This window comes from Mastigoproctus giganteus, chromosome 8, assembly GCF_048544385.1.
Source record: "Mastigoproctus giganteus isolate SK-2022 chromosome 8, ASM4854438v1, whole genome shotgun sequence".
Taxonomy (NCBI): Eukaryota; Metazoa; Arthropoda; class Arachnida; order Uropygi; family Thelyphonidae; genus Mastigoproctus; species Mastigoproctus giganteus.
In genome coordinates, this window is record NC_143582.1 from 22,372,060 (window position 1) to 22,396,724 (window position 24,665).

The window sequence follows — 24,665 nt, forward strand, 5'->3', positions numbered from 1 at the left end:
TAAAGTTTGATAAATAAAGAAGTCTTTGCTGTAATTTTTGCATCCTTTTGTCAAAGATTTCTCTTAATCTACCTTCACTTGCCTGACCTCGTTTGTGACTTGATTACTGAGTAGTTTATATCTATGAAAAGCCTAGTAGCTTCCAAGGTTAATTCCTTGAATGCGTCTCATTTAGAATTCGCTAATGTAACATCATCCTAATGGTAAATTTCACATCAGCACACTGTGATCACTACCACCTAGTGGTTACTTTATTTGTAGACTCTTAATACATGAAGAATCACTGCTGATAATCAGATGAAGAGTATTACAGTTCGAGAGGCAACCCTCTGGTTGCCTCTCTAACATTCGAAAAAATTCGAAAGAAAAGACCTGAATCGTAGAAGAATGGTTAGATGCTCATCAAGACAATGCTCCAGCACACAATGCACTCTCTGTTCGCCAGTTTCTAGTCAAAAAACAAATCCCTGTGTGTGAACATGCAGCCTACTCGCCCGACCTAGCCCCTTGGAACAGGGAACCCATTTTTAGTCCATTGAAGACATTCAGAAGAAATCGACCGAAGTGCTAAAAGTGCTTACAGATGTTGACTTTATAAATGCTTCAGTCCTTAAAAGAGACGTATGCAACAGTGTGCGCAAGCTCAAATAAATTATTTTGAAGGATATAACTTGTAAGGTCCGAATTATTTCATAATGTTTATTTTGTTGCAACAGTGTCATTATTTAAAGCCCCATATTACGTCTCTCTGTAAGAAATCGAAAGTTCGACTGGAGCTGTGTCCCACACGCCAAGGTTGGACTGTGGAACAGTGGTAAAACATCACCTAGTCTGACGAGTCCCGATTTACACTTCTCTGATAGGGTTAAAGTGTGGCTCAAACCTCATGGACCGACGCATCCAGACTGTCTCGTGTCCACCAATCAAGCGGCTGATGGTGGTGGTACAGTGTACGCTCATACCATTAGAAGATCATCTTACTTCCAATGAATATCTTTCAGTTGTTTTGGACCAAATTCGACCTGCAGTGCTTCATTTTTACTTGGATTGAGACGAATTCTTTCAAGGCGATAGCTATGGCCTGGAAACAAAGCCCAGTCTCTCACTGGAAAGCTCCATTTTCTCCAAGGGTCAAAAATAGGAAGAGGGCCTCGATCAGATGTGAAGATTATGCTCAACATAATCTTGACTCACAGAGTTCTGCATGGTCAAACAGGAAATCGGGAAAACAGTTTAAACTCCCTTGGAAAGATCACAGATTTGCAACGACTGAAGAAATTATTCAGAATACAAAACAGGGACTATTTAGGTTCCCAAAGAATTTCCAAAAACAACTTCTTGATTTAGATGAATAATTAAAATTAGCGTTCATTTCGAATTCACCTTCCGGCAACTAATGAAGAGAATACTAAGAAATAAGATAAACAGAAAGAAAGGAAGAGATAAGAATAGATAAAACAGTGACAGTTTTTAATTTCCTGACATGTTCTACAGCTGATTTTAAGACCTTCATTTACCAATCCCCAAAAGGGCATGTCCCTCATTAAGTTAGAAACGTTGTAACATAACTATGTCAGGTGTCAGCGATAAAAAGTTTCATTTTACTTTCATGGCTGAACCCGCCTTGCACAAAAACATCCGAGACCGAATTAGCATAATATTACAAAATAATTTCTGGGTGTCCCCTGGTGACAGGCGAGTAAATCTGACATCTGCATTCACGTGTCGATCCAGGCGTGCAGCAACTCCCGTTATACTTCTTTATTGCATCGAGCGATCCAATTAAAATTCGTTACTTCCGAGGTCAAATCTGATTGTGGACTTCGGTGGACGGTGTTCGATGGGAACTCGTCGCTTAAATGACCTTCGTGGTAAAGAATGCGCGCTGTGGGTGGGTTTTTTTCTCTTGGAAAAGGTCGAGTGTCTTTAGGTCATCGTGGAGAGTATCAGAACCACGTGACTTCAGTGAGGGTATAAAATCTGTGGTTCCCTTCAAGGAACTACAAAGTTTTCCAAGGGACTTCAGCTTCTCAGGAAATTGTGCTCATAATGAAGGTAAGGTGAATTTTCCTTTTAGTAAACTCTGTGTTCAACTTGTCGTGCAGTATATTTACTTTTGATCCTAAGGGGATGGCAACGAACGCTGCAAAGTCTCCATGTTAGTCCAATTTTAGAGCTATTTAATACTTATTGATCGGATGGAAAGGCTTAGGTTATGGATGTATTTTAAGAAAACCACTAATCCAGATTAAATATTTTCTCACATAGGTTCTTATCGTTTGTGCTCTGATTGCTGCAGCTCAAGCAGCGGCTGTCCTACATGCCACCCCCTACTTTTACGGTGGAGGAGTCAGCAATCAACATCGCAGCCAGGATGTAAGTATGCTCAAAATCCATAAACCTTACATCCATCAGAAAGTTCTGTCCCTTGCCATTTAAAAAAATATAACTCATATCAACATTTCTGGGTGAATCTTCATTGTGATTTCTTCTTTCTTCTACAGATTGTGGGCAACTATGCCTTCGGTTATGACGAAGGTCACGCCACTGGTGGAACATTCCGCAGAGAACACGGCGATGCTTTTGGCAACAAAGTAGGCTCATATGGATTGACCGATGCCGATGGCCGTAGACGGGTGGTCAATTACGTCGCCGATGGCTTGGGTTTCCGTGCTGATGTCCAGACCAACGAACCCGGTGTCGAACCTAAAGATCCAGCTGCCGTAGCCATCAACAAACCTGGACTTGTTGCTGCTGCTGCTGCTGTTCATCCTGCCGCTTACGCTGCACCCCTTGGATATGGTGGAGCACATTTGGGATATGCTGGAGCACACTTGGGATATGCAGGACTAGCACATCATGGTGCTTTTAACTATGGCTTTGGTGCTCATCACCTACCAGGACATCATGGATACTATTTCTAAACACTTCGCTTCGGACACTTTCTGGATGTGGAGCTATAATTTGGAGTATGATGGTCCACTAGTGGATGCTTGCAGTGGGTGTAAATAGCTGGGGTCTATTCTCCGTGTTTTGGGATGTTCTCTTGTCGTCGCTGACAATGCCAAAGTTCTGTATGCAGTGAAAGAAAAAAAAAATAAAATAGTTCTCCTTGCTAAGTATACGATCTTATTTTCTTTTACATCACAATGACATCCCCAACAGAAACACTGTTCCCTTTTCTTTTAAAATCTATGGTAAATAAAAATACTGCTTTAATGTCAGTAAATGTCTTAAGGTAGAGAAGGACAAGGCACGTTTGAGTCCAATTATTCAAAGATGACTTTATCCAGGAAGGTCCTCGTTGGGAGCACAGTTGGTAGATTCACTGTCCTTCCCACGCCAGGTGGACAGCATAGGAAAACAAACTCTACACTACTGAAAAAAAGTGGGTGAGGTACTTATTAAAAATCCAGGCACAAATGAAGTCTCCAGTGACTCAAATATTTTAAAATTAAAACCGAATCCACGACCGAATATAACTCAATAAAGTGGGACCATCTGGCCCGCTTTTCAAAGTACTTCGAATGAAAGGAGCGAAACAAAAATGTAGACGAATTATGGTACTGAAATTAAAGATTTTAATCTTACAAATATGCTGCAATACTGCTTTAACTCCAAGCTCTAACTTTTTCTACTGTAGCAGTGAATCTAGCCTTCAGAGTGGTAACTACTTCCAGGGAGTACATCTATGATTTATGTAGTCTCGGAAACCATACTTATATCTGGGTATAAATGTAAGGCAGCGAGTTCGAGATGTCATAGAATTTATCCAGGATGATTTTTCATCATCCTGGATAAATTCTATGGTCTGGTCTCTCTTCTGAATCTATCGGATATGAACATATTAATAAATATGACTTAGAATCAAGGAGAAGAAATAAATTATTTCAAAGGAACACTTTTAAAGGTCATCTTTGCACTGCTTCTCCAGATACTACAACTATAATCAACTCCATCTAAAGAAAAACAAGAATCAGACAACTTTACATCTCTAAATTCAACAAACTCAAGCAGATGGAAGCCTACAGAAGTAAATTGACCAACCAGGTCAAAAACAACTGCAGAACTGATCACTCCCAAGTCTTATCACCTGAGTGTCAACTTAATCTGAATTTACAATCCTGGAAAACATATTGTACACCTGCACCTTCTTATATCAAATTGGTCTGTTGTCTTTTAACGAATTCTGAATGTAAAAAAGGTCTCCTCAATCTCTTTTAGAACACGCTCCAAATGTTTTACGAGACCATTCAAAAACATGAATTCTGTTTCTAATATTGTTGGTGCACGTGTAGGAACTGTTTGCTTTTGTCTCCAGCCACACGTCCGTGTTGGATTTGCTTGTATCTTTGGAAATCCAATAGATGGTTATTTATTTATTATCTAAACGAAATTCTTGTTCAAGTTGTTATTCAAAATTTATAAATGAGGAACCGACAACACCAGCCTTAAAAAGTTTCCAGAGGAGAAAACTCCTGAAGTAATGAAGATAAGCAGTAGTTTTCTTAAAGAAAATTCTGTCGTGTCTTGAACTGGTCGAATAACCCTTTCTCTATCTACAGTCCATAATAGATGAACGCGAGCCAAGAAAGCCAATGGGTTAAAGACCTACTCATTAGAAACCGGTTTGTCTTTCTGCTCTTCCAGCAGACTGGAAATGCATGTCAAGTAATTTCGAAACCCAGTAATTAGTTGGCAAAGTTCGTCTCCAATCCACTCTCAGTTTCTTTTAGGGCACATCCAGTGACCTAAAAAAACCGGGTGAATATTAATAAAGATTGTTTTAAGTTCGTAATCTCACAAGCTTGAATTCAAGATGAATTAATGTCAAATGTTAAATTGGCCAAGAAAGCTAACATGGATTTCTTTATTATAGGTTCTTATCGTATGTGTACATGCTTCCCCTTACTTATCCAGGGATGGGGTCAGTGCCCAATATCGCAGATTGTAGGGAACTGTCTCTTTAGATATGGCGAAGGTCACGCTATGAGCGGGGATTTCTGTAGAGAACACGGTGATGTTTTTGGCAACCAAGTTAGATCCTATGGACTGACAGTCACTGATTGATGCTGATAGTTGTAGAAGGGTGGTCAACTACGTAGTCAAAAGTTTCCAGGCAAACGTCCAGACCAATGAATCCAGTGTCGAACCAAATGACCCTGCTGCAGTAGCTATCAACAAACCATGTCGATGCTCTCGCACATCCTGTCACTTATGTCTCTCCTCTTCGATATGCTGGTCTACATCACCTTTTAAACGGGGCTTTGAAGCTCATCACTTACCAGGACATTATGGATTCTGTTTCTGAAGAAATCATTGTCTTACAAATTGGTGAGAAGATTCATCAACGGATGATGGGTTCTTCTGTAAATATCTTAGGATTCTCCTGTGGTTGTCTGTTCGCTGTTACTTGCCCAAGTTCTGTAAGAAATCAAAGAAATCAAAAGAATTGTTTCTGGTAAAGAATTTACGTGTATAAATTATTTAAGAAAATTATCTTAATGTTATAAAAGAACAAAAAGAAATTGGGTGTTCTCCATTTCAAACAGTGCCCAATAATTACGAGGGTAGTTCGTGATGCAATATTATTAAAACACATATAAATCTGTGAATCATTCCAGCAGTAATAATTAATTACTGATGGAATGATTCACGGAACGATTGGAATGATTTCTATATAAAGAAGGCATTTCTGGAATAAATCATTGTCTTCTTAGAGTCTATCAGAGGTCTTGTGACCGATAAACAAATAGTAAATCAACATTGATCAAAATGAATTCCAAGTTCGGGTAGTATTATTAAAGGCCAAATAATGCAAGGACCTGACTTTTGGAGCATCAGCCAAAAACTCCATTGGTTGTCCGTGTTGGGCAACCAATGGAAAGTAAGCCCATTTAAATGGGCTTACTTTCCATTGGAGATATGCTTTGATCACAAGTTCCTTGGTGTCAGAAAAATATTCTATCTTCTTCTGGAACCTCTTAATCATCGGGAAGACGGGTAATCTTTCCGATTTTCAGAAAGCTTTTGGGGCATTAACAGGAGTAAAGAACAGCTCTTTAACAAAAGAAATCACTGGCAACAATCTTAAAGGTATTCAATGAATGGAAGAAGAAAAGAGAATGCAGCTATAAAAGGAAGAAATGCGATAATAAGTCGATACTCCAAGAACGAGACCAGAAGAATTTAAAGCGTATTGCACATCAAAATACAAGGTCCAGTGTCGTTCTTGGAGTCTCGAATTTCTGCTCAAACTTATAAGCCCATTTCTTTCCAACTCTGAGACCGAATATCACAGCCATGGAGTGAGAAAGGGCCATAAAAGATCCTCTTTTTATTGATGGGATTCAGATTCGCTCCCTTTCACCGGTACGGGGAGGATGGCGATTATAACCATCGTGCCATTCACGCAGATGAATAATTTGGTGTACAGTGGATACGAATCAGATGGTAATTGTGGGAAAATGTTTATTTCCCTACTTTTTCTTTGATATTAGACAAAAATAGGAGTTGGTCTACGATGGAATGGTCTAAGAAAAGTGTATCCTTTCCAGTTTGCTCTCTATTAAATTTGATAAATCCTACTAACTGACTAAATTCAAATATCTTCAGAAGAGCTAATTCCACTTTACACTGATCAATTAGATCCATATTTTCAACCGGAATGCTCAGACCATAAAAACACGCTGAACCTGTCATTCTTTTTCTAAGACGAATCGCGTTTGGGATTCCTTGAGACAGGTCAAGCGATAAAAATACAGCAACAGGTTCTGGACGAATAGTTTTTATCAAGGAAATAAATAAAAACATTTATTGACATGAATATTGGCGAAGAATGTGCTTCCAGCAGAAGGGAAAAGAAACAAACCAGTTTTTAATAGCTGAACGATCCCCCACACCCTTTAAAAATTGGCAACGTATTCTTGTTTTTATACATAAGGTCCAGTTTATTTTTTTCATAACATATATCGATTGTATTATGCCAGCGAGTTGATTCACTACGACCAGCAGGTTTGTCTCATGTGATCAAGGCTGCCCTCAGTCCCTTAGCTGTCTTAGACACCTTAAACAGCCCCCCCACCTTTTTGATTGCTGATAAAATCTGCAGTTTTTCCATTCACTCGTAATCAGGAAGATCATTGATCGACTCCTCAACACGGTTGACCTATCTTTCAAGGGTAGGGTGTGGTGTGGTGTGGTTCTTCTGAAAGGGAACTGCAGAATGACCCAATTAAACCGAGGTGAATAGCAAGAGGAATGGACACACACGAAAAATGAACTTGTTCGCTCTGATGCAGATAACTTGACCTTCACAGCGAAAAAAGGAGATTTTGTTTTGTTTTGTTTCTCGACACCAGTGGTCATCGGTGACTATCTCCTACAAGGTCACGTGGTTTTAGGAGCCTTTATAAGTGGCTTGCTTCCATGCTCACAACAGCACATGTTCGAAGAAGCCAAATCTCTCGGAACTACTGAAAAATGAAGGTAAGGATGCTTGCAATTTCATACTAGAGTTTCTTTAAATGCTCATTCACTTTTCAATGATTTTAAAAGTACTATCAGGAGCTCATGTAGGCTTTTTAATGATTTCTTCAGGTCCTCATCTTCTCTGTTCTTTTCGTTGCCGCCAATGCAATTGGCGTTCTCCATCCAGGCTTCTACGGAGGAGGCTCCAGCGTTCAGACCGGCGCACAAGACGTGAGTATTGTCGATAAGTTCCATAAAATCGTTTAGAAGCCATATTTATCTCAACGTGTGTAAATATTCCACTTACTCAATGTTTCTTTCAAAGACTAACACCAGTGTTCTTTTTGGCGTTTAGGTTTTTGGCAATTATGCCTTCGGATACGATGAGGGACATGCAACTGGTGGAACCTTCCGTCGGGAACATGGAGATGCTGTAGGCAACAAAGTAGGCTCCTATGGTCTTACCGTTGCTGATGGACGCAGACGGGTCGTCAACTACGTAGCAGACGCTGCTGGCTTCCGTGCCAATGTACAGACCAACGAACCAGGTGTTGAACCCAAGGATCCTGCAGCTGTGGCCATCAACAAACCCGGTCTACTCGCCCATCCAGGTGTATACGGATACGGTGTTGGACATCTTGGTGTTGCCCCCTACTATGGTGGACTACACCACGGTAGATTTTATTACTAAACTTCCTCCATCATTCTGAACTGTTGCTATGGTAATTCCAAACCAACCGCTGTGCTTGTAAATATTTCAGTGATCCTGCAGCTTGAGGGAGATTCCTATGGTGCTTCAACGTGTGCTGGTGTTTCTCTTCGCTATTGGTTCCCAAAATATTGGATGCTGTACACGAAATGTGCACAAATAAAATATTGCCTACCAATTCTGGACTCAGAGCTTGATTTCTACTTTTAATATTCGACAAATCTCAATTAACCTGTTGATCGAGTTAATCTTTATGGATTAATTTGTCATTAAGCCACTAAAGACATTCATGGCTGAGTTAGTTGGTGTTAACGAGGATTGCATGATTTTATCTCCAGAAAACTCAGGTTTTTCATCCAGCAAAGATGCAATTCGATTAAAAGAGACAACATTCTGACACCTTCTAACCTTAGCTGCTTCGATCCTTAACAAATTAATTAAAAATAAAAAATAAATTACAAATTTACATATTGAAATCTCTTTTATTAAAGGGAAAACTCTAATACACTTGATTCTAAAATACAAAGATAGATTTAAATTAGATCAAGTGTTATATAATAAAGAAAATAATTAAAAGTAACTTAATTAATTGGAACCTAAGTAAAGTTTTTTTTTTTAAAGAAATAAAGAATTCAATCAAATTTATTTTGAGAATTCTTCCTTCGTTTAATTCTTACAGCATATAATCAATTTGATATCATCCTTACAGATTAATAATTTCACTTTGTCAGAAACAGCCACCAAGTCTAAATTATTGATTTAAACATTGAATAGAAGGGAACCCAAAGATGAACCCTGGGGTGCTCCCTTTCGGTAAGGAATATCACTGGATATGGCAATATTAAGCAATCTGACATTGGTACACTAACGCAATATGATTATAAATTGATTTTCAACTTTTCTTAATCCATTAAATCAAAAGACATAGACAGTTCCATGTAGACCACATCCATCCAATCGATCATATGAGACTCTATAGAGATAAAATGTGAGAAAGGGAGTAGATTCGTCAAATAAACTCGCCCTGACGAAAACCATGAAGTAAAGGGAATAATTTATGGTGAAAGAACTGAGTTTCTGATGGACAAAGGTGTCCATCAGAAATATATTGTCATGCTAGAAGATGACTTCATCATCAAGAAGTTCAAGTTGGTTTCTTCCTTTGGCATTTCCCACTGTCTGTAAAGTTAGACAATACGTTTTGGCATCAACAGTGCGGCTATTTCTCTGAAATCAATCAAGATCATTATGTTTTTGGCAACCAAGTTAGATCCTATGGACTGACAGCCACAGATTGATGCTGATAGTTGTAGAAAGGTGGTCAACTACGTATCCAAAAGGTTTCCAGGCAAACAAATGTATTTTCATTGTAGATATATGATGCTTTCACATCATGGACATTTACTTTGATTCTTAACAATTGGCATTAGAGTGTACCCTCATATTGACGTGTACATATACAACCCATGAAAAGTTTTGCTGATGTATCGTATTTGAAAAAATACATATACAAATTTCTAATTACGCAATGTATTTTAAATATATTTCAAAGAACTTCTATCGGCCCCTTGCAACATCAAAGTGGTGGTAAAATTGATTGTCAATTAAGCCAAAATGACGGCCGAATTGAACAGGCATTTTGAAACAATCTTTGCCATTAAATCCACATCGGTGTAACAAAATAATAAGGCTGAGTTGAACGTTGTGAAGTAAGTACGCGAATTATCACAGAGCAGAGAGCTGGAAGGTCTACATCCTATCTTCATCACGGTTTTAGACAAGGACTTGGATGCGAAGACGCCTTAATGGAATTTCACCACCTTATTGATAGCTTTACTTCCAAGTACGTTCTGAAGATCTTTATAGCTCTCTCACTGTCATCACCAAACACCAGATAATTCACAGATCTGTCTTCCGAGATTGCTCCATAGATCAATTTTGGATTCTTTGGTTTGGAACCTGGTTATTGATGATTGGCTGCTTAGAACGGCCGAATTTCAAAATGTACAACAAATTGCGCATGCAGATGACCTTCTTATTTTGGTTAATAGAAACAGAAGATCTGATTCAGGACTATACGCTAACAAAGTACTTCTTGAGTTGTCTTCTTGGTCATTATCCTCTAAGAATAAACTGAAATTATCCCCAACCAAAAACAAGGTTATAGTTTTTAAACGTAAATTAGACTATGGCAGACCAATAGTTGTAAAACCTGAGAGCAGATCACTTCCACTTGTCAGAAGCACCAAATTTTTAGGAGTCATCGACGAACTGTTCCTTTTAGAGCACATCTTCAAAAATCTGCCCTTAAAAGTAAAGAGTTTTACTGCAATGCTGCTTGGAATTATCAAACGAGACTGAGAGTTGAACACCACACCCTACATTTATTTTATGAATCTGCAATAATCGCAATTACAACACCATTGTTGCTACTCTTTGGTTTAAACATATTGCACTTAAACTGGACAAAATAAGTTATTTAATATCCACCGTTGCTTTATTCTGGCCTTCTTTACGTTTACCTTGCTTGCCTTGTTAAGACAAGCGAAATATCTGGAAGTGGTATCATGGTATGGGGAACGTTTTTTTGGCACATACTGGGCCCGTTGATGCCTGTGGAAGGTCAAAGGCCATCCAGGAAGTACCTGAATTTTGCATCAAGTCTACTACAATCTTACACTTTTAAACCGAAGTCGAGTTAAAAGTGTAACATTGTAGATTGCAAGAATCGTGCAAGAATGGCTCGGAGAACATGACACGGATTTCCACCATCTTCCCTGGCCTCAAATTCATCTGATCTCATTCCTATTGAGAGTGTGTATGCGATATGCTGGAGAGAGCTATTCGGCGACGAAGTCTTATTCCTTATATTTGTCGCAGATGCTTGATATTTTGCTGGAAGAATGGCTACAATAGACCAGAACACACTAAAACACCTTTTAGAATCCGAATGCCATGCTGCACACTTTCTGTTATTCGAAACAAAGATTGCCCGATTTTTTAATGAATAAAGGGTCGTATTTTTTTGCCCACTGTGTGTGTATTTCTCTTGCTTTTCCTTTATAAAGTGTCTCCACAACTCAATCGTTCCTCTGTAAAGTAATGCCATCATCAGCTAGTGACTTTTACCACTCCAGATTCACAAATTTACATTTTTAACTTGTTCCTGCCTTGCTGAACTTGTCTTTTGAATAACTTTACTGCGGTCATTTAATTAAGCTTTTTACCCTTTGTGGACTACTCTGGGCAGCGCTGGATAAAGATATGGTCGTGTGCAGTATTCTGAATCGTATTCCACTTCTTTTTCCCTTTATGCTATTTTCTTCTTCTTTTTTCGTTTTCTGTCTCCTGAGTGAAAGGGAATGGGGAATGGTTTTGTGGGTGTGTCGGCTTGTTGGAATGGGATTCTTTTGAATGGATCCAAAATCGCTTTCACATGCTTTTCGATTATCAAGTACTGAATGCCGAGGTTATTCAAGGTAGTTGTGGCCTCATGGTGTATATGAGCAATCGATAGGATTTCCAAGTGGATTCCAAGCGCCTTCCTGATGGAAAAGTGGAGAAACAGCTAAATCGCACAATAACAAATACTTCTGGCATTTTGTCGAATTCTTTATTTCATCACAGGGAACCATGTCAGAGTTGAACTGACGTTCAGGTGCCGACCTACATAAGATACTGTTCATGTCTGTACATGTCTTCCGTAAAATATACAGTGCGAGTGGTTACAATAGTGATTGTAAATACCGTTATCCTTACACAGGATGGAAGAGACTGGGATTCATAGTCTGTCAACGACGCGAGGAATTTTTACGGCATGTTTTTGTCTATGGTCTTCCATTTTGCTTCTATTTTCTTTCCCCAATCCACTTAATTTCTATTTCCTCTTTTCCTCGCCCATTAACTTTTCTTGATGGGTGGAATCATTGCAGATGTCTTCCGTTTGGTCAACCAAAGATAAGGGATTTTGCTCACACCCACTAGTTTCGCACTACTTCCAGCGGGATTTTTGTCCTTAAAACAGGCAAAATTGGTCCGTCTCCTCATGGCGTAGACGGGTACTGGGCAGGTTTTTCAGATAATCGCTTTGCTGATAGCAAAGTCGCCAGAAACAGCTAAACAACATATGGCCTGTCAACTACCTTGAAACCTTCCGTCTAATCAACGATCGCCAATATGGATTCCGTCAGTGTCGATGCACTGGTGATATTCTGGCTTGTGTTACCCATTTATGGACTAATTCAATGGAAATGTTCCGTGAAACACAAGTAGTTGCTCTTGACATCTCAAAGGCTTTTGATCGTGTTTGGCATAAAGGTCTTCTAAACAAGCTTCCATCTTATGGTTTGCCAACTGTTTTTAGTAATTGGTTATCCAGTTTTCTCTCTGATCGCTCACTGGGGCGATGGTTGATGGCTCTCTGTCTTCTAACTTCTCCACTAATGCCGGTGTCCCCCAAGGTTCAAGAGTTAAAGAGTGGGGGGAAGAATCCCCCACTCTTTTTCTCTTGTATATTAATGACCTTCTTCCATTGACTGGAAATCCTGCATAAACCTAACATTACATGCACTTCTCGCTGGTTCACAGAATGAAACCTATCCATAAGATGAATGTGCAACCACACTTGGAATATTGTTTCCAGATTTCAAGCTCGCGTCTAAAGAAAGATATACAAGAAAGAAAAATGATGGATTTCTGTAGAATAGCGAACGCTTCACGCTTCTAGAGGTAATAGAAAAACTCCTCTTATCTGTTTTAATTCAACAAATTCTTCCACTATGACCTCAACGAATCCATTACGCCATACCATAGTGATACTACAATATTAGTTTCGTGTCTTCGGATGCTATCTTTCAATCACCTCACAAAAGTCCTCCTTCATGGTATGCTCTCACAAAGATTAAACCTTCCTCCCATCAACCCATTCTTCTGAGAGCAAAAGATGGACTGTTGCTTCTGAATAATAAAGATTTATGTATATTTACGCATAAACATTCCCACACGACATGTACTTTTTGTCATTCGCTAAAGGGATGAGTCAATCACTGAGCCCTAAGTTGGCAACAGGTTAAACTATTATTATCATTACTACATATCTTTTAGATCTGGACACCCTCTAAAAATAGACCATGTATCCTTGAATTTATGCGTAACTTCAGTCTGTTCACTTCCCAACATATCGATTATATTACGTCAATGGACTGCAATCAACAGGTTTGTATCATGTGACAAGGGCTAGTCAAAGTGATCCATTGCTTCCTAGACACCCTAAACGGCCTCCTCCTCTCTGATCACTGATAAAATGTGCGATTTTTCCGTTCACTCGTAATGAGGAAGAACACTGAACGGTTCTTCCACTCTCTTGCCTTGATTTCAAGGGTGTGGTGCGGTTCTTCTAAAAGGGCAACGCAGAATGACCCAATTAAAACGAGGTCAACAGTAAAAGGAATGGACACGCAGAAGAGTTGAACTTGATCGCGTCCAATGATAACTTGACCTTCGCTACAAAAAGAACCGGAAATTGTTTCATGTTCCTGACACCGGTGGTCATCAGTGGCTATCTCCATAGAGAGGGTCACGTGATTTGGGGACCTTTATAAGTGCCCTGCTCCCATGCCTACAACAGCACACGTTCGAAGAAACCAAGTCTCTCGGAACTACTGCAAAATGAAGGTAAGAAATCTTTGAGTTTTACTAAGAGGAGGAAACCGTTTCTCTTAATCCTGTAGGTTATTAGCTAAGAATTTATTTAAGATTGAGACTAGAAGAAACATAAGGTAGAAATTTAAAATACCTAGGTTCTATAATCATTCAAAATAATCTCCAATTCATTGCAATTGATATTAATTGTCCTAAGTAAAAAAGAGTGTCCTGTTAAGATTCTATATGATCTCAAGATGATCAATCCTATTAAGATCCTATAAGATCTTAAGATTACAGATCAGTTCACTGATTTTCGGTTCTCGTATTAGGTTACTTTTATTAGAACCTTCAAGTGGCTATTTGGAGCTAATGGACACTTCTTAAATTTTATCTTCTGTAGATTCTCATCTTCTCTATTCTTTTCGTCGCTGCCAATGCAATTGGCGTTCTCCATCCTGGATTCTATGGAGGAGGAACTAGTGTCCAGACCCGTGCTCAAGACGTAAGTGTCCATTTAGCATCTCCTCCCATAAAAATTACTTTCAAACCTTTGTGGATAATTTTGTTTTAATTTCATTAAAAGACATCCGAATTCTAATTGTTTTTTTTCCACTTTTCAGATTGCTGGAAACTATGCCTTCGGATATGATGAAGGTCATGCTACTGGTGGAACCTTCCGTCGGGAACATGGAGATGCTGTAGGCAACAAAGTAGGCTCCTACGGTCTTACAGTTGCTGATGGACGCAGACGGGTGGTGAACTACGTAGCAGACGCTGCTGGCTTCCGTGCCAATGTACAGACCAACGAACCAGGAGTGGAACCCAAGGATCCTGCAGCTGTGGCCATCAACAAACCCGGTCTACTCGCCCATCCAGGTGTATACGGATACGGTGTTGGACATCTTGGTGTTGCCCCCTACTATGGTGGACTATACCACGGTGGATTTTATTACTAAACTTCCTCCATCATTCTGAACTGTTGCTATGGTAATTCCAAACCAACCGCTGTGCTTGTAAATATTTCAGTGATCCTGCAGCTTGAGGGAGATTCCTATGGTGCTTCAACGTGTGCTGGTGTTTCTCTTCGCTATTGGTTCCCAAAATATTGGATGCTGTACACGAACTGTGCACAAATAAAATATTGTCTACCAATTCTGGACTCAGAGCTTGATTTCTAATTTTAATATTCGACAAATCTCAATTAACCTGTTGATCGAGTTAATTTATATGGATTAATTTGTCATTAAGCCACTATAGACATTCATGGCTGAGTTAGTTGGTGTCAACGAGGGTTGCACGATTTTATCTCCATGAAACGCAGGTTTTTCATCCAGCAAACAGGCAATTCGATTGCAATAGACACAACATTCTGACACCTGCTAGCCTTAGCTGCTTCGATCCTTAACAAATTAATTAAAATTAAAAATAAATTAAAAATTTACATATTAAAATCTTTGTTATTAAAGGGAAAACTGTAATAAAAGCCACCAAGTCCAAACAATTGATTTTAAAGTCGAATACAATGGAAGCTAAAGATGAACCCTGGGGTACTCCCTTTCGAAAAGAAATATCGCTGGATATGGTAATATTAAGCAATCTGACAATGGTACACTAACGCAATGTGATTGTAATTTGATGTTCAATCCATTAAATCCAAGGATGTACACAAAAATCCAAGGATGTACACAATTCCGTGAATACAGCACCCATCCAGTGTCGATGAAATCAGACTCTATAGAGATAAAATGGAAGAAGGAGGGTAGGTTCCTCAAACCAACTCGCCCTGACGAAAACCATGATCCAAAGGGAATAATTTAGGGTGAAGGAACTGAGCTTCTGATGGACAAAGATGTCCAATATCTTGTAGAAACTGTTTAGAAACTGTACTTATCAATAATGATTTACCTCTGTTTAGAATTCTTTCTATGAAAAGGAAAAATGTCCTTCTCCTGCTTTGAGTCGTGTAGTACGAACACCTGATGTTGTCACACCGGACTTCCGTTTCATGAAACGACTAGGTGTGCCTCATTAAATTACCGCTCAGTGTATGCAACAGTCAGTGCAGTAATTAAAAATTTTTGTCAACACAAAAGAGCTATACCTTGGAGTAAGAGGAAATTACTTGAATGAAGATGTCCTTAAGGTGAAGAAACACCGGAAGGAACTTGAGTGTACTGAATCAGACAATATGGGGAATCTCTGTTCAGTCTGCTCCAAGCATTCTGCGGTCAATTACGCAGTGGATGGTAGTGTATTGTCATTCTAGAAGATGACTTCGTCATCAAGAAGTTCGGGTTGTTTTCTTCTTATGGCATTTCCCAATGTCTGTAGAGCTAGACAATATGTTTAGGAGTCGTCAACCACCTAATTCCTTTTACTGCACATCTTCAAAAACCAGCCCTTCAAACTAAAGAGTTTTAATGTAATGCTGCTCGAAATTACAAGACAAGACTGGGGGCTGAACACCAAATTTATTTTATGAATCTGCAATAGTCTCAATTACAACCTATGCTGGCAGTCTTTGGTCTAGATGTACTGCACTTAAAACTGTACAAAATAAGCTATCCGATATTCAGTATTGTTTTCTTCTGGCCTTCTTTACGTTTGCCTAAAAATATCAACGCCAACTCTACAGATTCTTGCAAGCATTTTACCACTGATTTGGACGTTGCATTTAGGGACCTTTGTTCTTACATCTGCCGAGGTCTAAGAACAAAACTCTGCGGAATTTCAAAGAATCATTGCTAATCCTCAAACTATTCCCAAACTGAACGAACCAGATGCTGGAGTTTATAACTTGACATTGCTCAGAATATATGAAATCCTACAGAAAAAGGAACCAACCCCAAAAGAATTGTTCCAATTTAACTGCATTACTTGCATTATTCACCAGAAAATGGTTTTCACCCTCACTGTTTACCTTCTATATGCTAAGTGGACATAGTTCACTTAATGTGAAACTTTACCAATTTGGACTTTATAATTCTGTCTCCTGTCAATGCCGGCTAACTGAAGCCTCTTTGAATGCCATCTTTATGAGGACCTAAGAACATCTCTATCGGCAACAGTTCCAATTTTCTCCTGGAGGTCAGGCATTTCTCATTTCTATGGAGGCCAGGAACTACTCATTTTTAAATAATTAACAGTTCCTTAAAACCTTCAAAGCTGTATTTAATCGTAGGAAGACCTTCAGTCCCAATGTTATTGTAAGCAATCAAATTGAAAAGATATCATAAATGTAAATACTGTACATCTTGTCTCATCTACCATACTGATGGTGGCAGAAAATTGCAATAGCAAAGCCGTGTTACTCTAAGGAGGATTGTATTGAAAAAAGGACATCCAGAGTACAGCCAATAACATCTGTATTTAACTAACCCCAGAACTGCCCTATTTCAATCCGTATTATGCACAGCGAATTGAAGTAATTGGGTATTGGTAGTTGCTTTCCTATTCGGAAGCCACTTGTTTCAATGAAAATCAAAAAAATCCGCTAGCAGTGGTTCCGAGAACGTCGTGGTTGAAGAGTGGAACAATGTGGCCAGATGAATCACGATATGCTTTGTTTTGAACTGATGTTAGGCAGAGGGTGTGGCTAGAAAGCATACAGTGGACCCTGCTTGCCTTGTTAAGACAAGCCAAGCATCTGGAGATGGTATCATGGTATTGGAAATGTTTTGTTGGCACGGACTGGGCCCGTTGATAACGATGTTAGGTTGAATGTCATCCAGGGAGTACCTAAATTTTGTATCGGGTCTTCTGCAATTTACAACGTTACATTTTCATCCCGAAGTCGATGACCACTTTATGGATGACAATGCTACCTCCAGCGCATCGTACAAGAATGGTTCGGAGAACATGACACGGTCTGTACCATATTTCCTGGCCCCAAATTCATATGATCTCATTCCTATTGAGAGTGTGTGGGACATGTTGGAGGGAGCTAATCGGTAAAGAAGTCCTATTCCTTATATTTGTCGCAGCTACTCTATATTTTGCTGCAAGAATGGTTACAATTACAACAAAATGCACTAATACACCTTTTAGAATCCGAATTCCACGCCGCACACTTTCTGTTATTCGAAACAAAGATTTCCCGATTTTAAAATGAATAAAGGTTCGTATTTTTTTTGTCCACTGTGTATATTTCTCTTGCTCTTCCTTTATAAAGTGCTCCACAACTCAATCGTTCCTTTGTATACTAATGCCATTATCAGCTAGTGACTTTTACCACTCCAGATTCACAGATTTACATTTTGAACTTGTTCCTGCCTTGCTGGACATGTCTTTTGAATAACTTTACTGCGGTCATTTAATTAAGGCTTTTACCATTTGTGGACTACTTTGGGCAGCGCTGGATAAAGATATGGTCGTGCAGTATTGTGAATCGTATTCCACTTCTTTTTCCCCTTTATGCTATTTTATTCTTCTTTTTTTGTTTTCTGTCTCCTGAGTGAAAGGGAATGGTTGTGCCTGTTTGTCTAGAAGTGTGCTGGTGTCGGCTTGCTGGTATGGGATTCTTTTGAATGGATCCAAAATCGCTTTCTCGTACTTTTTGATTGTCAAGTACCGAATGCCGAGGTTACTCAAGGTACATGCTTAATTGTGGCCCACCACCTCGTTGCGTAGACGGGCACTGGATAGGATTTCCAGTGGATTTTCAAGTGGATTTAAAGCGGCTTCCTGGTTGCAAAGTGGAGGAACAGCTACAACAACACATACATTATTTCTGGAGTTTTGCTGAATTCAATATTCATGACAAACCACGTCAGAGTTTAACTGACGTTCAGGTGCTCCCTACATAAGACACTGTAGATGACTACATGCAAAATATACAAAAATCAAATTATTTTTTCGTGCCACCCGTAATTTCTTACATACACCCGTTTATGGAAAAGGTCTGTAAATTGCGTGTGTTCTCTGGTCTACTTGCCTGTTGCTGAACGAAAACACTCCAGTTTCTGAAGATAAAACTTTGCTATCTAGTCTGAGATCGACTAACTCAGCCGCAAAGTGCAAAAAACCCATTAATGTTCCTGGCGTCATCGACAGGATTCGAACCCGAGCCTTTTCCACCCGGCGTGGCGAGGTCGGTGACGATACCACTGTGATAACCACTCTTCCATTTTCTTCTGTTTTCTGTCCTCAATTCACTTAATTTCTCTTTCCTCTTTTTCTTTCCCACTGACTTTTGTTGATGGGTGGAATCATTTCAGATGCTTTCCGTTTTGCTCACACCCACTAGTTTCGCACTATATCCAGCGGGATATTTGTCCCTAAAACAGGCAAAATTGGTCCGTCTCCTCATGGCGTAGACGGGTACTGGGCAGGTTTTCCAGACGATCGCTTTGCTGATAGCAAAGTCGCCAGAAACAGCTAAACAACATATGGACACACTGCATAAACCTAACATTACATGCACTTCTCGCCGTTTCACAGAATGAACCCTATCCATAAGTTGAATGTGCAACCACACTTGGAATATTGTTTCCAGATTTGAAGGTCGCGTCTAAAGAAAGATATACAAGAAAGACAAATGACGGATATTTGTTGAATAGCTAAAGCTTCACGCCTCTTGAGGTAGTAGAAAAACTCCTCCTATATGTTTTAACTCAACAAATTCTTCCATCATGACCTCAACAAATCCATACTAAAGAGATCCACAGTTACCAAACTCGTCGTTGTAACAAAAGTTATCTTTGGTTCATTTCCAAAGGCTGCTGAAGGGGGCATAACATTTCTTGACATAACATTTCTTGACATAAATTCAGCCTCTGATACCACTGATCCACAAGTTAACTTCAGAATCTGCTGTCACTATTACTCCAGAACTGGTCACGTACATTCATTTCTCTCTATATTGCTGTCTGCAGGGATTCTCCATCCTGATACCATGGAATCATCTTACCAGAAATCTATTTGAATGGGTCTTTTCACAGGAGGTGTAATGTCTTGAATTTTCTTTATCACAGCACCGTTCTCTCACTGATAAACCAAACTTCCTATCCTACGTTGATGACATAAAAATCGTTTGTTATCAAACCTGGCACTAACATCCAACTGGCCAATTGCGACCTTGGTAGTGACACTACAAAATTAGTTTAGTATTTTCGGATGCTATCTTTCAATCACCTCGGAAAAGTTCACCATCATGGTATGCTCTCACAAAGATAAAACCTTCCTCCCATCAACCCATTCTTCTGAGAGCAAAAGATGAACTGTTGCTTCTGAATAATAAAGATTTATGTATATTTACACAGAAACATTCCCACACGACACGTACTTTTTCTCACTCGCTAAAGGGATGAGTCAATCACTGAGCCCTCAGTTGGCAACAGGTTAAACTATTATTATCATCACTACATATCTTTTAGATCTGGACACCCTCTAAAAATAGACCATGTATCCTTGAATTTATGGCTAACTTCAGTCTGTTCACTTCCCAACATATCGATTATATTACGTCAATGGACTGCAATCAACAGGTTTGTATCATGTGACCAAGGCTGGTCAACGTCGATCCACTGTGTCCTAGACACCCAAAACGCCTCCTCCTCTCTGATCACTGATAAAATCTGCGGTTTTTCCATTCACTCTTAATCAGGAAGAGCACTGAACGGATCTTCCACTCTCTTGCCTTGATTTCAAGGGTGTGGTGCAGTTCTTCCAAAAGGGCAATGCAAAATGACCCAATTAAAACGAGGTCAACAGAAAAAGGAATGGACACGCAGAAGAGTTGAACTTGTTCGCGTTCAAAGATAACTTGACCTTCGCTACAAAAAGAACCGGAAATTGTTTCATGTTCCTGACACCGGTGGTCATCAGTGGCTATCTCCATAGATAGGGTCACGTGATTTGGGGACCTTTATAAGTGCCCTGCTCCCATGCCTACAACAGCACACGTTCAAAGAAACCAAGTCTCTCGGAACTACTGCAAAATGAAGGTAAGAAATCTTTGAGTTTTGCTAAGAGGAGGAAATCGTTTCTCTTAATTCTGTACGTTATTAGCTAAGAATTTATTTAAGATTGAGACTAGTAGAAACGTAAGGTAGAAATTTAAAATACATAGGTTCTATAATCATTCAAAATAATCTCCAATTCATTGCAATTGATATTAATGGTCCTAAGTAAAAAAGAATATCCAGTTTAGATTCTATATGATCTCAAGATGACCGATCCTATTAAGATCCTATAAGATCTTAAGATTATAAATCAGTTCACTGATTTTCGGTTCTCGTCTCAGGTTACTTTTATTAGGATCTTCAAGTTGCTATTTGGAGCTAATGGATAGTCTTAAATTTTATCTTCTGTAGGTTCTCATCTTCTCTGTTCTTTTCGTCGCTGCCAATGCAATTGGCGTTCTCCATCCTGGATTCTATGGAGGAGGAACTAGTGTCCAGACCCGCGCTCAGGACGTAAGTGTCCATTTAGCATCTCCTCCCATAAAAATTACTTTCCAACCTTTGTGGATAATTTTGTTTTAATTTCATTAAAAGACATCCGAGTTCTAATTGTATTTTTTTCCACTTTTCAGATTGCTGGAAACTATGCCTTCGGATATGATGAAGGTCATGCTACTGGTGGAACCTTCCGTCGGGAACATGGAGATGCTGTAGGCAACAAAGTAGGTTCCTATGGTCTTACCGTTGCTGATGGACGCAGACGGGTCGTCAACTACGTAGCAGACGCTGCTGGCTTCCGTGCTAATGTACAGACCAACGAACCAGGAGTGGAACCCAAGGATCCTGCTGCTGTGGCCATCAACAAACCCGGTCTACTCGCCCATCCAGGTGTATACGGATACGGTGTTGGACATCTTGGTGTTGCCCCCTACTATGGTGGACTATACCACGGTGGATTTTATTACTAAACTTCCCTCATCATTCTGAACTGTTGCTATGGTAATTCCAAATCAACTGCTTGTAAATATTTCAGTGATCCCTTCTATTTGTGGAAGGTTCCTCTGGTTGCTGATCGTGTGCTGGATTTCACTTCGCTTACCTCTTGTTTCACGACATAACTGGCCCTGTCTGACAACTATGCACAAATAAAACGTTTTCTCCTAACTTTGCCTCAGCTCTTATTAATGACTGACATGTTTTGATTCAATTACCCTGTAAGATGTGGACATAGAAACCAAAGTACCTTAAGTTGAGATGATAAATGTAAAATAATGCTCTCTTATGGAGATCTTTAGAATATAAGAACTTATAAGAACACCTAATACACGAATAAGTCGAAAAATACTTCTTATTTCAATGACATTGCAATCTTTTAAAATACGATTTTTGAAAGGATTTTAAAAATTTGTACTTCATTTATAACAATAAAAATCAACCATGAGATAAATGGATTTCACGAGAGGGAAACTGGATGAAAATCTTTTCTCAACCAGGAGGAAAAAACAAGAGAATCAATTCAAAGTTTGTCTAAGATTATCCAACATCAGTAAGCGAAAAAACAGGTCCATCCATAATGGACCAACCATGATGGATCCTTTTTTTTTTTCGAAATAATAACCCAACTACAAGGTCAACTCAAAAAGTATTCACACAGATACAATGTATTGAAAATAAGTACACTTAGACACTTAATCCCTTTCGAAATAATGCACTTCTGAGACGATGTACTTAGTCCAATGATCTTGCAGCTCTTGGAAGCATTTTGAGAAAGCCGAATTTAAATTTACTGGACTGCTTATTGTGTGGAGATAAGACGAGACATGTCCAGGCATTTGTTTCAGTGCGCTCTATTCAAAACAACTTTGAGAAATAACGAGTTTAATTCGAATACTTTTTGAACAGACCTCGTATATGGAATTATGTTTTAACCAAGTAATCTTTCCTTTCGGTCTCTAATACGTTTTGCCATCATCCTATACACATTCCTTTCACTTCGAAGCCAAGAATGTGGGCGAATACCTTTAACAGCCTTGAAAGTTTCAAGTTCTTGTCCATCGAGGTGTAGTTGACTTCTAAATAGGTGATTAGTCAATGCAAGATCTGATGGTACGCCCAATATGAAATTTCCCTCAGAGCACAGACTTCAGCGATACCTTACTGAAATTCAAAACGTTTAATGTGCCTAATGATGTCTGCTGATACCTCCTGCTCCTTTTAAGCTTTGAAAAATGGATAACCGTTAGCTCATCACAAGCCCTCTTGAGTAGCACAGTTGGTAGGATCTGCGTTCTCCCTATACTGAGCGGAAAAGACCTGAGTTCGAGTCCCGTCGATAAGGTGAGGAATTTTCATGGATCTTTTTCACAACGTGTCTGATTTAGTCGATCTCAGGCGAGGGTAGTATGGTTTCCCTCCCGGAAACTCGGATTTTTTGTCCACCAAAAAGAAAATCAACCATAGACATACTCAATTTATAGACAGTATACACGGAGCAATAAGGCCTTAGTCGCTGATGTTCCTAAAATCCTTCTACAACAACAACAACAACTCATCATAACTGACAACCAACATCTGTACAAATCATGAAGAAATATTGGTAACGCACCAAGGCTAAGGGTAAAAAACATACCATTGTCCAATTATTAGGTGAGGCTTCTGGGTTTTAGCCAAAGTTTTGGACACAACTTATGTCCAACCATACATCCATTTCTTTTATATCCTCATGGTTCTGTTGCATCGTTATCTAAAGATAGAGCTGACTTTTACATAGCTCTGCATCCAATTACACCGCATTGCACTTACCAGAACCTTAACTAAATTAGTGGAGAAACCCATAAATGCCAGCTCTCACACTGTTCTGACATCTTCTATCTGATAAATGTCACCAATAAGGATTCCGTCAGTATGGATTTCTCCAGTGAAAATTGTGACTCGTGTCATTCATGTTTGCAAGTTCCTTGAAAAAGTAAAGTCTCAAGCGAGGGCCGCATGGACCCAATATACTAATTCAGATTACATAATCGCCGTCTCTTACAAGGTCTCTTGCCCAACCAGTCACCATTCAATTCTAGACTCAATGCCCTCGTGAGTAGCAGTTGGTATAATCACTGTCCTCCACACATCGGGTGGAAAAGACCTTAGTTGAAATATTGTCAACGACACGAAGAATTTTTCTCGGTCCTTTTCTCAACGTCACTGAGTAAGTCAGCCTTAGGCGAGGACAGCATGGTTTTTTCTCCCGGGAACTCGGGTTTTTCGTCCAGCAAATCAGCAAATTGACATGTTATATACGGTTCAATATGGTCTTAAGTTTCTGATGAGCCTAAAACCCTATAACAACAACAACCAGACTCAATGAATTAACTGTTTCTCTTCCTCATCATTCCCTTCCATGTCTGCTTTTTGGAGTCACCGTCCTTCGCACGCATTTCCCAAAAATTGTAATCCACAGAAATTCAAGTACAAAATCAATATCTTTCGTTTTCTCACCGCATAAACTCTGCAACAGAATCCATGTTTGATCTCACCATAAAAACGTAATCGCACGCGGTTTAGAAAATATGGCACAAGGAGGATGCTTTGATGGATGAGTAACTGACTGATTTAATAGACCACGTGGTTGACTAGTCAGTCTCAGGTGAGGGTTGCATGGTTTCTCAAAATTTATTCAAATAAATTAAAATTACAGAAGCGTGATCTTTTTCCTGTGTCCTATTTCATGAAAAGGTTGAGGGTATCTTACAATGTGGCTACTCAGTGTATATTCAAACTAATTAAGAAGAGTTATGGCTTGAACTGTGGGAATTGTTCCTTCACAGAGGATGCTTTCGATCAATGGAATGAATTGCCACCATGGAAGCAATAACGACACACCCTAATATCGGGATGCTGACACTACACCCGTATTGAGGTGTGTCCATGATGTCATCAGCAATTTTTAG

At 39.3% G+C, this 24,665-nt stretch overlaps 2 protein-coding genes across 2 annotated transcripts; both read left to right on the forward strand.

Annotated features, from left to right (window-relative positions):
* Positions 1-1,942: 1,942 nt before the first annotated feature.
* Positions 1,943-14,974, forward strand: LOC150081346 (uncharacterized). Its single transcript, XM_090380178.1, has 9 exons — positions 1,943-2,055; positions 2,269-2,376; positions 2,505-2,915; positions 7,480-7,488; positions 7,600-7,701; positions 7,826-8,158; positions 13,763-13,852; positions 14,223-14,324; positions 14,443-14,974. Exons 1-9 carry the CDS (start codon positions 2,050-2,052, stop codon positions 14,776-14,778), a joined length of 1,497 nt encoding a protein of 498 aa, XP_090236304.1. The 5' UTR covers positions 1,943-2,049; the 3' UTR covers positions 14,779-14,974.
* A 5,661-nt stretch (positions 14,975-20,635) lies between these two features.
* Positions 20,636-21,888, forward strand: LOC150081347 (cuticle protein 14-like). Its single transcript, XM_090379707.1, has 3 exons — positions 20,636-20,766; positions 21,136-21,237; positions 21,357-21,888. The coding sequence occupies exons 1-3, from the start codon at positions 20,707-20,709 to the stop codon at positions 21,690-21,692; spliced, it is 498 nt and encodes a 165-aa protein (XP_090235833.1). The 5' UTR covers positions 20,636-20,706; the 3' UTR covers positions 21,693-21,888.
* The last annotated feature ends 2,777 nt before the right edge of the window (positions 21,889-24,665 follow it).

Coding starts and splice junctions, on each gene's coding strand:
- LOC150081347 (XM_090379707.1), top strand. CDS start 20,707: ATGCCTACAACAGCACACGTTCAAAGAAACCAAGTCTCTCGGAACTAC. Junction 20,767..21,135: donor GGAACTACTGCAAAATGAAG/GTAAGAAATCTT, acceptor TATCTTCTGTAG/GTTCTCATCTTCTCTGTTCT. Junction 21,238..21,356: donor TCCAGACCCGCGCTCAGGAC/GTAAGTGTCCAT, acceptor TCCACTTTTCAG/ATTGCTGGAAACTATGCCTT.
- LOC150081346 (XM_090380178.1), top strand. Junction 7,702..7,825: donor TTCAGACCGGCGCACAAGAC/GTGAGTATTGTC, acceptor TTTGGCGTTTAG/GTTTTTGGCAATTATGCCTT. Junction 8,159..13,762: donor ACCACGGTAGATTTTATTAC/TAAACTTCCTCC, acceptor AGGGTCACGTGA/TTTGGGGACCTTTATAAGTG.